Raw genomic sequence first — 14,233 nt, 5'->3', positions numbered from 1 at the left:
CGGGGGCTACTCTTTGTTGAGGTGCGTAGTCAGTGGCTTCTCTTATTGCAGAGCACGGGCTCTAAGCGCGCAGGCTTCAGTAGTTGTGGCACGCGGGTTCAGTAGTTATGGCTCGTGGGCTCTAGAGCGCAGGCTCTGTACTTGTGGCACCCGGGCTTAGTTGCTCCGCGGCATGTGGGATCTTCCCGGACGAGGGCTCGAACCCGTGTCCCCTGCATTGGCAGGCGGATTCTTAACCACTGCGCCACAGGGAAGCCCGGAAGGTGAATTCTTTACCACTGGACCACCAGGGAAGTCCCTTCCATATCTTGACAATTGTAAATAATGCTGCTCTAGCACTGGGGGACATGTATCTTTTACAATTAGTGTTCATGTTTTTTTGGGGATATATGCCTAGCAGTAGAATTGCGGGGTCATATGGTAGTTTTATTTTTAGTTTTTTGAGAAACTTCCAAACTGTTTTCCACAGTGGCTGCACTGATTTACATTCCTACCAACAGTGTGAGAGGATTCCCTTTTCTGCACGCCCTCCCCAGCATTTGTTATTTGTGTTCTTTTTGGTGATAACCATTCTGACAGGTGTGAGGTGATATCTCATTGTAGCTTTTCCTTAACCTTTTAAGTTCAGCCTAGAAAATTGATTATTCTCTTTTAAAATTCATTTTTAAGTCTAGCAAATAATAGCAACCAATTTTAAGAGGACTTTGGAAAATATTTGATCCCACTTGCAAACTCAGGTAATTAAACACTTTCATGAATTTTAAAGTGTATTTAAAACCCTTAACACATTACACCCAGTTCCCTTTTTAATCACTTCAATTGTCTCAATTAACAGATACATTCCCAGGTATGCAAATATCCTTAAAATCTAATAAATTAAACTTATAAATATGGTAAAATTTAAGCTCTTTTAAAATATTCCAATACTATATGAAATTAGTTTTCAACTAAAATCACGTTTAGATGAATTACCCAATTATATATTTTACAGTGGTTTCCAAAACTCAGAAATTCTTTGAAACCTTACAAATGCATAAAATACCAAATACGCAGAGATTCCTTCTTTACCCCAAATATGAATCCTATATTTTGATTCTCTTAAAAGTTTCTGTACTTTTCCCAAATCCTCCTGAAGCTGAGAGATTCATTCCATTACAGATAGTAATTACCATCCCATGACCAAGCCTGCATACATTCCCACGATTTGGGCTGGCCCCTAGCTAGATTCTTGTCAGTGACCCTAATGGGACACTTGAAGCCTATAAATGATTGTTATGTCCAGGATGCTATACTTCACGGGAGGTGCTCTCAAGACCCTGACCCTTAATTTTAATTAAGCTGTACACATTACTGAGTCTTCCATGTACCCCATGGACATTTGTAGGACTGGCAGCTTTATCCTTGATTGGATTTTGCAGGTCTATGGTTCTCAAAATATGTACTTTTCTCTCTGGCTCTAAAGACCTTTGCACTAGAGGAATCCTAAGATATGTCAATACCCTTTTATCTGCAAATAAGATCTTTGGAATCCATGGAATCTTTCCAGAGGCTTTGATCAGATCGGGTTTGGATTTTAGGGCAAAATTGTCTCATAGGTTCGTGGTGTTTTCTTCCCTAGAGGCACATCAGGTCTTTGGTGTCTGTCTTGTTGTGATTTCAGCAGGAACACATACTTTTTTTGATATTCCGGATTATATTCACTTTTGGATATAATTCGGTGACTCAGCTGTAGTCACCGAATTTGAGGTCATCTTATTGATGAGAAGGTGTAATGTATTTATTAGCAAGCTAATTGTTTATTCATTCAAGAAATACTTCTTAATTTCTTGCTCTTTGCAGATACATTGTGGAGAATATAACATGCTCTTTTCCTTCTGTTGCTCCTTGCCCAGGGTTGCTCAGCCTCAGTACTAGTAACATGTGGGGCTTGGTAGATCCCTCGTCCTCTGCTTTGTATGAGGTTTAGCAGCCTACAATACATGGTCTCTACAAACTAGATAGATTCCAGTAGCACCGCCTCCTCCCCCACCTACCCTCCCCGACCTTACCTCCGGTCTTGACAATCAAAAATGTCTCCAGGTATTCCCTGAAAAAGAATGTTTATATATATATTCTAATCACTTTGCTGTACGACAGAAATTAACACAACATTGTAAACCAACTATACTTCAACAAAATAAAACATTTTTTAAATGTCTCCAGATACTGCCAAATGTCCCCGGGAGGCAAAATCACCCCTGTTGAAGTATGCAGAACTCATAACCGGATGTCTCTGTTTTGAACAAAAAGTTGTTGGTAAATGTCGATCTGAGATACCTGGTAGGCAGAATAATCCCCCTGCCAAAAGATGTCCAGACATGTCCTAATCCCCAAAAGCTATGTTTCCTTACATGACAGATGTTACTTTACATGGCAAATGGCACTTTGCAGATGTGATTAAATTAAGGATCTTGAGATGGGAAGATTGTTCTGTATTATCCAGGTGAGCCCAATGTAGTCAAAAGGGTCCTCATATGAGGGAAGCAGGGGGTCAGAGTCAGGGAAGGAGAGGTAAGATGTAAGCCGAGGTGGAGGAGGGACATGATTGCTGGAAGAGGCCATGAGCCAAGGAATTCAGGCAGCCGCTAGATACTGGGAAAGGTAAGGATGCAGAATCTCCACTAGATCCTCCAGAAGGAATGCAGCGCTGCCAACACATTAATTTTATCGTAATGAGACTCATTCTGGACTTCTAATGAATTTCTGTACTTTCAAGTCACCATGTTTGTGGTAATTTGTTACAGCAGCTATAGAAAACCAATAGACATAACACCCAACATTCAGATTCTATCCACTCAGCTGTTTATATGGCGTGCCAGTGGAATTTTCAAAAATTTTTTATTATGGACATTTTTAAGCATATATGAATTGTAGAGGTTTTATGATGACCCCCATGACCCATCACCAGCTTCAACAATTATCAATTTATGATGCCCTTGTCTCAAATCTACTCATTCCCACTCTCCATCACCCATGTTATTTTTAAACAAATCTTGTATATAGATCACATTTCCCATAATTATTTCCAAATGTGTTTCTAAACTATATGCCCAACTAAAAAAAATAACTGGAATACCATTATCCAACCTAAATTTTAAGAAATAATTCCTTAATATCATCTACTACCAGGGAGTGTTTACATTTCCAGTTGCCTCATAAATATCACAGATGTTTTTCTCCAGTTGTATGAAGCAGGATTCAAATACGGCCCACACCGTGCTGCTAGTTCCTGTGTCTCTTTAGTCTTTTTTTTCATCTAAAGGCTCCCTTTCCATCTCTCCTTCCCCCCCAACCCCCCCCCCCCACTTAGAGTTTATTTCTGAAAGAAACAAGGTCAAATTGTTGGATATCAGCTGGGATTTTGCTGATAGCATTCCCGAGATGTTAACTATTCCTCTGACGTCTGTATTTCCTGGAAGCAGGTAACCAGATCTACAGGTTTGATCCCTCGATACAGATTTGACTTTTTGACAAGGCTACGTCACAGGTGGTGTGTTTTTGTGAGGAAGCACATCAAGTCTGATCGTCTATCTTTTTGTGATCTTAGCAACCGTTGAAGCTCAGCACCAGGATCCAGGCAATCCCTGGGGGAGGGGTCTTCACTCTAATTCTGATTCCATCACTGCTTCTTTGGGATTAGCTGAAATGTTTCCATAAAGAGACATTACCCTCATCTACAGGTTGGATACCCAGTGGTCCAAGGTAAATCGGAACTTTGTGCAGCACATGGTAAAACTGGATACTTCTGGTCTACGTTGGATGTCAGCTATTACTGTTTACCGAGTCAAGCATGTCATACCTGGGGCTCCTGGGTTTGGTGGGATTTCTGGAGGCGGTCATGGAAGGCTTCTGTTTTCTGGGATTTCTTGGCACTGATCAGGACACTTCTATAGATTTCAGTCTTGCCTGAAGCAAAAGCAAGAGCCTAGGGACAAGTTTCCAGGAGTATTAGTTTCCTAGGACCGTGGTACGCAAAGTACCACAGACTGGGTGGCTTGAAACAATAGAAAGTTATTGTCGCATGGTTCTGGAGGCTAGAATTCTGAAATCAAGGTGTCAGCAGGGCCATGCTCCCTTTAAAGGCTTTAGAGAATGGGACTTCCCTGGTGGTACAGTGGTTAAGAATCCGCCTACCAATGCAGGGGACGTGGGTTCGAGCCCTGGTCCGGAAGATCCCACATGCCGTGGAGCAACTAAGCCTGTGCGCCACAACTACTGAGCCTGCACTCTAGAGCCCGTGAGCCACAACTACTGAGCCCATGCGCCACAACTACTGAAGAACGTGTGCCTAGAGCCCGCGCACCGCAACAAAAGTAGCCCCCACTCGCTACAACTAGAGCAAGTCCGCGCGCAGCAATGAAGACTCAACACACCCAAAAGTACATAAATTTATTGAAAAATTATATATATATTATGTATATCATATATATACATAATATATATATTATATACATTATATATATATACACACACATAAACACCAGGTGTTGCTGCCAATCTCTGCCATTCGTTGGCTTGTAGACATATCACTCCAGTGTCTGCCTCCATAACATGGCCTTCTTCCTGTGTGTCTGTCCTTTCTCTTCTTCTAAGAACACCAGTCATATTGGGTTAAGGGTCCACCCTACGTCAGTATGACTTCATTGTAATTTAGCTAATTATATCTGCAATGGCCCTATTTCCAAATAAGGTCACATTCACAGGTACTAGGGATAGGTACATATTTGAACATATTTGTGAGGGGACATAATTCAACCCTCAACACCAGGGAGCCCAGGGCGTAGGAGCAGAGGACATTCTTCCTGCCAGCAGTATCATGCTGACCTTGGGGAGGTAGCTGGGCTGGCAGAGAAGTCCTGGGGAACAAGTGGTTTGATTTGCTGGGACAGGGCCTCTTTCCCCAAAATGATCTTCTGTGCTATCGCTGAAAATTGCTGTCCCTTTGGAATGTTCAAAGGGCACAATGACTAGAAGTCAAAGGTATGGACAGGGCCCTGTGCTCTGAAGGGCTTGTGCTTGTTTTAATTGTCTACCCTCTTGAAATTATTAGTATTTTTTTAAACAAGGGGTCTGCCGTGGTCTGAATGTTGGTGTGCCCCCCAAGTTCATGTATTGAAGTCCTAGTCCCCATGTGATGGTATTGGAGGTGGGGCCTTTGGGAGGTGCTTAGGTCATGATGGTGGAGCTTCACGAATGTGATCAGTGTTCTTTTCAGAGAGACCTCACAGAGCTCCCTAAACCCGTCCACCATATGAAGACGCACCGGATCACGCTGGCACCCTGTTCATGGACTTCCCGGCCTCCAGACCTGTGAGAAAGGAATGTCTGTTGTTTATAAGCCGCTCTGTTTAGGGTGTTTTGTGGGAGCAGTCTGAAAAGGGTCCCGCCTTTTCATTTGGCACTGCAAAATGTAGACAGCAAACTGTGTAGCCAGTCCTGGGTGGGGATACCAGGCAGGGGAGAGGCAGGGAAACAGGCAAAAATCAAACATTGCTGACAGCATCGTTGGCTCGGGGCTGGCTTTTGCCCATTTCTACTTCTGTGCCAGGTTAGCCAGGCTGAAGTTCGCGGAGGCTTGGCCTACGGTTGAATGACACACAAATCCAGACTGTTAAATATGCTTCTCATGCAAAGCTGAGTAGCTCTTGGCACCTCTTAAATGATAAATAAAGCCCTAACGATTATGAAGTTGAGTAACGGAAACACTAACCAGATGGCTCTCTGAATCAATATAGTAAAATCGTTTTTTTTAGATGCCCGCACCCCCGCGCCACCCCCTTCCATGTGTGCAACATAGCGCTTCACAAACCAATGGGTCCGGGCTGGCCCTTTGGATGAGGTCCCCCGCGCTGCTGATGCTGCCATCCATGAATCACTCTGGACAACTGGATATCAAGTCAGGAGGTGTAATGGGGAGTTTACATGTCCACCTGACTGGACCACAGGGTGCCCAGATATTGGGTCAAACATTCTGGGTGTGTTGGTGTGGGTGCTTCTGGAGGAGAGGAAAACTTGAATCAGGAGACTGAGGAAAGCAGATGTGGGTGGGTCTCATCCAATCCGTCAAACGCTGGAGTAAAACAAAAAGATTGACTCTCCTGTGAGTCAGTAAGTAAGGGGGAACTCCTCCTGCCTGACCGATTGCGCTGGGTCATCCGCTTTTTTTTTTCTTAAAACTGAAGTTTAATAACCCAGGTACAAATGCCGAGTCTGCCTACAACATGACAGCCATGAACCAACGCCAAGGGCATTGCTGTACGCAAAGAAGCCAACACACAGCAGAATAAAGCACTAAAATGGCCAAACAGACGGCCTGGTTTATTCACACAGCTGACTCTTTCAGAATACTCTGCATCTCTTTGGAATGGAAGATCAGGACATGAGAAAAACCTCGTCTCAAAACTGCACAAATCTACCCAAGTCAAGGAAGTCCCATTGGAGAAAAATGCTCCCAGGCTCCCCGTCCACACTCAAAATCCACACAAGGGCGTTTCCGATCACAAGTCAAATAAGTGTCTAAAGTTGAAGACTTAAAGTCAGGAAAAATAACCTCAGGGAATAGCCCCACCCGCCCGCTTTTAGTTCCTGAGCCCCAGGAGAGGTCTCAGGTTAGGCAGGCAAGACATCTCCAGCAGTATTTATTTCTCTTATTTTCGACATGACGATTGCAGCCCTCCCGGTGCTCCCTTTTCCAGAAGCTTCCCAAGTATTGAATGTGGATAGAGGCAATTTTTTACGTTCCTTGATAACTCAAGGTTATCCTTTGGGAAGAGGAGGCGGAATCCGAGTAAAAATCTTCAAACTCTGGGCATGCTTGCCTGGCATGCAAGGAGTGTGTTGGATTTACTCCTTAAGAAGCATTTTAAAGAAAATATTCTGCAAGCTCCACGTGAGGGCATTTTAACAGTTTGCGCAAGGGGATTCCCCAAAGGGTCTGCAAGGAGAACAAGTATCAATATTTGCATCTCCAGTACCCAGGGCCTAAGTGGATTTTTCCTGAGCTGTTTTTCCATCAGAAATCTTGGCGCCAGGAGAGGTCGCTACAATGTTTGTACTTTTCCTTGTTGGCAAGGCTGTGGTATGAACATGGAGCAATAAAGAATGCATAATTGTGCCTTCGGCTCAGACGAAAGCCTCCTTTCCCTGCAGTGCTTTGTGTATGCTTGTGTTTTTCAGTCCAACATGGAAAGCCCCACTTGACTGTGAGAAAGACAGGCTTTATTCTCCCTAACAATTAACACACGCACACAAGACTTCCCAATATATGGCAAAGCTGGGGAGGCAAGATTCCCCTCACTCCCCCCACCAACTTCTCTACCATCCCAATGCCCCGCACAGGTCTTTAGGGACCATCAGTTTCTGCCTAGGGCAAACATTACAAGGGAAGATGGAGGCCTCGGTCATCCCAAGTTCTGGTCTCTTCCTTTTGTTGGCTCATTTTAGGAAGACAAATGCGGCTGGCCTGCTTCACTTCTCTGACTCAGAGAGGTCCAGGGGCCGTGGGTGGGCCTGTGGATAAAGCCTTTTCAGTGAGGGGCTTCCATCTGTCTCCACTGGCACGCCGTGTGACATTTCTTCCCAATTCTCCTCTGTTAATGTGCAAATGAAGTTAGGACTATGTGTAGATGTCTTCACGATGGTCAAACGGTTTATATTTGCTAAGTGCTTGGAAGAATAAGCACAGCAGACTCTCTGGGTTCAGGCTCCCTAGAAGCAGTGCTCAAGGAGGGGTAGTTCTCATGCAAGTGATGGATGCGGGTAGGGGAGGCAGGCTAGAGAGGAAAGGAGCTAGCAAAGCCATGGTAGCCCAGGTGGGGGCTCTGGAGGGTGAGGTGCACTACACTTTGTCCCTCCAAGGCACGGGGCCTGGTCTGTCATACTGCAGGAGCAGTCCTGGGGCGGGGGTAGGGTGGGAGTATCACCTCTCAGACATCTGTCAGCCAAGGGTAATCCTCTGAGAAGGGTGTGCGCCCCAGCCAGGGAGATCTGGGTGAGGCGCCGTATCTGCTAGTAAATCAGCAAGTATTTGAGGACTGCGGCTACACGTGCCAAGGGGCAAGGGCTCAGGACTCGAGAATCTAAGGACCGGAGCCTCAGCTTCCTCATCCAAGCCATCTTCCTTTCGGTCTCACAAGGCCTCCCCTGAGTTCCCAGTCTGAACTGGCACCCTGGCTTGGTCTGTAGACAGGCCACAGTCCTAAATGCCTATTCTTAGTTTAGTCCCCGACTTGCGGGCTGGGGGTGCACAGACTCTTTCCTGTTCTCTGCAGCATCGCAACGCCCAGCACAGTGCCTGCATATGGTGGGTCTGCAGCCAGTCTGAGGAGTCCAGAAGATCTCATCCTCAGGGAAAGGCCCATCAGCACTTGCCTCTTAGCTCCTCATGGGGTGTAGCTTCCCCCACCCCTTATTCTTTATCGATACTTTTTCATCTTGCCTTTCCTTCTGTGAGTCCTTTGATGTGTGTGGCTGTTCTCTCTCTCTGTTGAGGTTGGCGTCACTCCAATGCACTCCAGCCCCATTCAGGATAATTTTTAGTGATAGCGCCCAGATTTGCAAAATTCTGAAAGGACACGATGCCTGGCAGGGAGGGCGGGATTGCAGCTTCAGCCCAGCCATGTTGGGTGGTAAGGTGACTGCAGCGTGGGCCGGGAGGGAGGGACAAGGCAGTGGCAGCCTCCTTGGTAGTAAAGCATGCCGATCAGAAGGGAAGATGTCAGGGTAGGGACACTCAGCACATGGGCATTCTCTGGAACATGCAAGATCACAAAGTATTTGCTTTTTTGATACGCTCCATCCCTTTTCCCTGGACATTTAATAACTGTGCACGTGTAACTAAAAGGACTCCCGTGGTGGAATTTCCGGCATATGATGTTCGGGTGGGGCTAGATTCTTGGGGAGCAAGGAAGTTTCTGCGTTGTGGTGGGAGAAGAGGAGGAAAGGCCTCCCTCGGATATGTCCCAATTACAGTCTCCATGCCTTCACATTCTTTTTTAAAACAACTTTTCCCCTTATAAAAGTAATATAACCCTTTTACAAACAATTTAGACAGTAAATACGATAATTAAAAAAAATCATCCCACTGAAGGAATGCAAACGGCTGTGAGCATTTGGGGAGGTTTTCCTCTAGTCTCTTCCCCTATGTAGCTAGATATGGATTGCTGTTAGGGTTTTTATCAGATCTTTTTGTATCACTGTAACAGTGTTTTAAAACCTCCCTGATACTTTCCTGCATTTCCCGGCATTAAGTCTTGTGGCCAGGGATCTGGAGCACGAAGTAGTAGCTGGGAGATTTGGAGGAAGAGAGAGCCCCATCTTTGGACTTCAGTTTCTCCAGCTATGAGATGTGAGTGGAACATAATTACCAATTACCATAGAGGTTTCATGTTTTAGGAGCTGACCTGGCTTCCGCCCGAGCAGTGGCCTATTTGGGTCTCCACTCACACTGTTGGATCCTCCAGACTGGAAGATGCAAGAGCTCAGAGCAGGGCAGGGGGCGTGGCCCAGAGTGGGGATTTCGGATCAGCCCTGCTGGGGCTCTCCTGGCAGGGATGAGAAGTACCCACCTGCCCAGCTCCCCACTTCCAGGTGTGTCCTCCAGGTCCCACCCAAGAGGACCTGCCTCGGGCTCCTCCTCCAGCTACGGAGCCCCCTCGGCCTCCCTTCCGGGGACTTACCCACCCTCGCGGGACCATCCTGGGTATTCGGGAGACTCAGGGCGCAGCTCCCCTCCCCCACCAAGTGGGCAGAGAGGAGGACCCCAGACATCCAAGGCCTGAGAATGGGTGCAGTGAGGTGACCGCCCTCTCCCCCGGGAATTGTTTGGGCCCCAAGAGTCAGCCCCCGGCAGGCCGCGCCTGCAGCCCGGGTGGGGCGCCGTCCTCCCGGCCCTCCTTCCTCTCTGCTGTGGCCCGGGGGCGGACGGACGCGGCGGCGCCCATCCTGGCTCCCGTGTGCTTTCCCTGCGAGGCCCAAGGAGGTGCTGGAGCGGGAAAGAAGAGGGAGGAGCGCGCGGAGCAGGAGGGGAAGACGAAAGAACACTGAGCGGGGTTGAGGGGGTGGGAGCAGCCGGCTGGGGAGCAGGAGTAGAGCAGCGGGCGGGGGTGGGGGCTGGGGGGCACAGGAGCCAAGAGCCGAGGAACCCCCAGGAGAGACTGGAGGCAGAGCAGCCAAGCGAGATTGAAGGGCTTGCAGCAGGCGGGGGAGGAGCCGCCGAAGGAGAAGGGGATGGGGAGGTGCGTGGCCACACGCGGGGCGGGGCCTGAGAAGCCCCGCCCCTACCGGCCCACGCAGAGGAACGAAGACGGCCGGGCGCGCCGCGGAAACTGAGGGGCGGCAGGTAGCGGCTGCGGCAGCTCTGTGGCTGTGACTCCACGAACGGCGGCGACTCGAGTGACCCAGGCGTCGCGCTGGGCCGGGCGGCAGGCGGGCGGAGGTGAGCGGGCACCGGGCGGAGGATGCACCGGGCGCGGCGGGCGGCTCCCCCCGGCCGCCCCCGCGCCCCGGACGCCGGGCCTTAGTGCTGGCGGAGGAGGCGGCGCGCGTGGGGCGGCCGGGCGGCGGTGGGGCCCGCGCCGTCATGCGGTGGCTGAGCGGTGGGCGGCGGCGGCGGCGGCGGCGGCGGCGGCGGGGACAGCCGCGCGAGGCCCCGCGGGAGCCGCCTCAGCCCGCGCAGCTCCACCGGGAGCCCCCGCAGCTCGCGCCCCCAGCCGCGGGCCCCGCGCCCCCCGCGCCCTCCGCACCGCCACCCCCATGGGCCCGGGAGAGCGCCGAGCTGCCGCTGCCCGCCGGCAGGGAGGAGGCGCGCGACTACGATGGCCGCGTCTTCTGCATCGACCACTACACGCGCCAGAAGTCGTGGATCGACCCCAGCGACCGGTAAGGGGGGCGCGGGCCCCGACCAGGATTAGGGCTCCCCATACCTTGGGCCCAGGGAGAGGATCGAGGATCCGGGAGGCCTCCGGGTGTGGGCGAAGATCGTGAGTCCTCCGCACCCGGCGAGGATCCGGGCGCCCCCATCCCCGGACCCCTGGCCAGGGTCGAGGCTCCCCCTCTCCCGGCCTCGAGCCCCAGGAGTTCGGGATCTCTGGTCTCCACCGCGGAGCGGACACTCTGACTTGGTTCCCTCACGTCAACCGCTGACCGAAGCCTGGGAGCTGGGCATCTGGAATTTCCTCTCCAGGGGCTGACGGATGGCCCTCTCTTCCTTTTCCTCCGCGGTCTCGCCCATCCCTGTCGGGCCTCCGCGGCCCACAGCCCCCAGGCTGTGGCCCTACAGGCGCCCCCGACCTCGCGGTGGCCAGATGAGCTGTCATCTTGGAGCACAAACGTGCGCCCCAGCCTCGTGGTGTGGGCTCCTTGTCTGGCGGGCTGAACCTAGTTTCCATTGGAAGACTGTGCCAGATGGGACACTTCAGGGATTCCCGATTCTTTGGAGTAACCATCAAACTTGTGACGGTTACTCTTTAGCGCCTTAAAAATTGAGTTAAAAATCTGATTGAAAAAGCCTGTGTACTGCGGTCAGAATGGGCTATGATTAGACCCATATGCTTTTGGAATAACGGGAACACAAGAGTTGAATTTTAGGTTTCCTTTTTGTGCAAGATCCGAGTAGAGCATTAAATTGTCTTATTATTCACGTAAATAAATCCTACGGAGTGAAAAACGGATGCTTCTAAAAGCACCACCAGATTACGATTAATTAAGTTCATGTAATGACTTCTTCGTTAACTTTTTGTTCGATTGTCTGTTGGTTTCAGTGGTTCAGCTGCTTTTGGGGAGAGGCATTTTTTTGTGGAGCTGGAATTCTGTTGAAACCAAGGGATTACAGTGATGATCTGATATCTTGTCCTGTCTGGAGCAACTTCTTTCCACACTGGGCCTGAGTGCCAGAAAGGAAATACTGCAAGCTTCCCAGTGATTTTGAGAGTTGAAAAGGCCCAGCGTGGTGAGAGGCTCCTGCTTCCTCCTACCTGCACTGGAAAGGCAGCGCTGCATGGGTTCAGATAGGGAAAAACAAAGAAAGGCAAAAGGATCATGGTTCCCTAACATTCTCTTTGAACATGGCAAGCTTCTGGACTCAGAAACTTAGAGAGATTATAGCACAGTTTATTGGCTTAAAAAGATGCATAGTTATTTTGAAAATCAGGTGAGATCATATTATAATTTTAACCAAAGGCTAGAGCCACAGCTGTCTGATCAAGCCTTGGATGGTTCTGGAGTTGGTAGAACTGCTTGGAATGTGGTGCCCTTTTATGCTGTGTGTCTGTTAAAAATCCAAACAACTGGAAAATGAACCAATTAAAAAATACTGTTTTGCTTAGAAAAGGCAAAGACTCATTTTATGAGGGTAATATGAAACAGCTGTGGTTATATTGCAGTGTGGATTCATGATGAAAAGTATAAATGTAAGAGTTTCCATTTTAATGGTACAACCCAGGCCGTAGGTGAGCAGACCCCACAGAAGACAGCTTGCAGAATCTTCCTTTCCATGTATTTCATACACATTTCCTATGTTCCTCTTTCCAGAAATCTGTGTTATTGAATGACATTTTATACATCACTTATGTTACAGGTTTTTAAAAAGCCCTGTTTCTAATGGTAAAATTGTCGGTGGAGTGAACAAAAGTGAACATTTTACATTTTTTTGTAAAGTAAAAATGTGTACACTTTTATGAGACACTGTTTTTATAGGGAGTGAAATTTCAGCAGGGGACAGCTTGCACTTCAGCTCCCATAGTACCTTGCCCGAAATATGTATGCAATGCTCAGCGAGCCACAGACATTTAAGTGGAGTCTACGGAAGGGTGTAAATGCTGTAATAGTCATTCTTCTTCTTTCGCAACAGAACCCTGCCCATTTTTATAGGTGACCGGTTATCCTTTAAAGTTGTAATTGATTTTTATGATATGGAAAAAACCGTGTGTCAGAGCACAGCATTTTCTCCACGTGCATCTGACAGTTAACACCCTTTTTGAGTTGCATTCGATTCACATGACTGGAAAACGGTATTCAAAAAATGAGGACTTTCGGGCTTCCCTGGTGGCGCAGTGGTTGAGAGTCTGCCTGCCGATGCAGGGGACATGGGTTCATGCCCAGGTACGGGAGGATCCCACATGCCGTGGAGCAGCTGGGCCAGTGAGCCATGGCTGCTGAGCCTGTGCTCTGCAACGGGAGAGGCCACAATATTGAGAGGCCTGTGTACCGCAAAAGAAAAAAAAAAAACATGAGGACTTTCCCCAAACAGCTTCCAAATGGAGAACTATCAGGAGAGGCAAAGAAATAGGTTTTTAAAGAAAATTAAATTATGGAGGAATAGATGAATGTAGTCGGTTAGGCGAAAATTGTTGCCGACTGAAAACATCATTTCCTATATAATTTATTAAACCTAATAGCATAAAATATGCTGCCGTAAGCAAGGTCACCGAGGGCCAAGGTTTGTAAACAAACTCTTCTAGGGTTTTATAGTAATTCCATTCAATGTTGTATTTAACAACATTGGGTCTTACCAGCTCAGGGTGTGTTGGTGAATTATTGTAGCTGTACTTTCTTTTTCAAGTTACAACAAAGAGGTTGCAAACGTGAGGAGACATCTTTACAGATGTGGCTACAGATGTGTAAAAAACATCTCAATATTTTCAAAATGGAATTTCTTTAGTTGGAGTATGAACCCACTTAGGTTTAAATTCACTATGTCTGCAGATCAGTACTGTGCATATAATTTTCGTGGTTAGTTTTCTGGGAATCATACCCAAAAACTTTGTTAAAAAATATAACGTTGGGACTTCCCTGGTGGTCCAGTGATTAAGACTCCTCGCTCCCAATGTAGGGGGCCGGGTTTGATCCCTGGTCAGGGAACTAAGAATCCCACGTGCTGCATGGCGTGGCCAAATAAATAAATAAATAAGATTAAAAATAAGGTTAATTCACCATTTTTGTGACTGGTAGTTTCTGTGGGTGAGTTGTATGTGGTTTACATTAGTGACACGTATGTGTTCCACATACATCAACACAGAGTTCAATGGCCACTTTATAAAAAGGTATTTACCATTTAGGTGGATAATATGGCAAGAACTTTTTTGCCTCTTTTGGAAAAATTCAGTGCCTTTGACATGTATATGTCTGCTTCTTGCAGGGTTGTATTGATATTAACCTATAGGTGGACTGATCTGTTGAAACTTAGTGTTCTGTTTCC

The 14,233-nt window shown here is 48.0% G+C and overlaps 1 protein-coding gene across 1 annotated transcript in view; it reads left to right on the top strand.

Moving 5' to 3' along the window:
* Nucleotides 1-10,083, top strand: part of LOC137217888 (testis-specific Y-encoded protein 2-like) — a 97,895-nt gene extending 87,812 nt beyond the window's left edge. Inside the window, exon 6 of the mRNA XM_067724888.1 lies at nucleotides 9,874-10,083. Coding sequence (XP_067580989.1) covers nucleotides 9,874-10,083 — 210 coding nt within the window. The remainder of the gene's footprint in view (nucleotides 1-9,873) is intronic.
* Nucleotides 10,084-14,233: the final 4,150 nt, after the last annotated feature.

This window comes from Pseudorca crassidens, chromosome Y, assembly GCF_039906515.1.
Source record: "Pseudorca crassidens isolate mPseCra1 chromosome Y, mPseCra1.hap1, whole genome shotgun sequence".
Classification (NCBI taxonomy): Eukaryota; Metazoa; Chordata; class Mammalia; order Artiodactyla; family Delphinidae; genus Pseudorca; species Pseudorca crassidens.
This window is presented reverse-complemented; position numbering and strand designations above follow the sequence as displayed.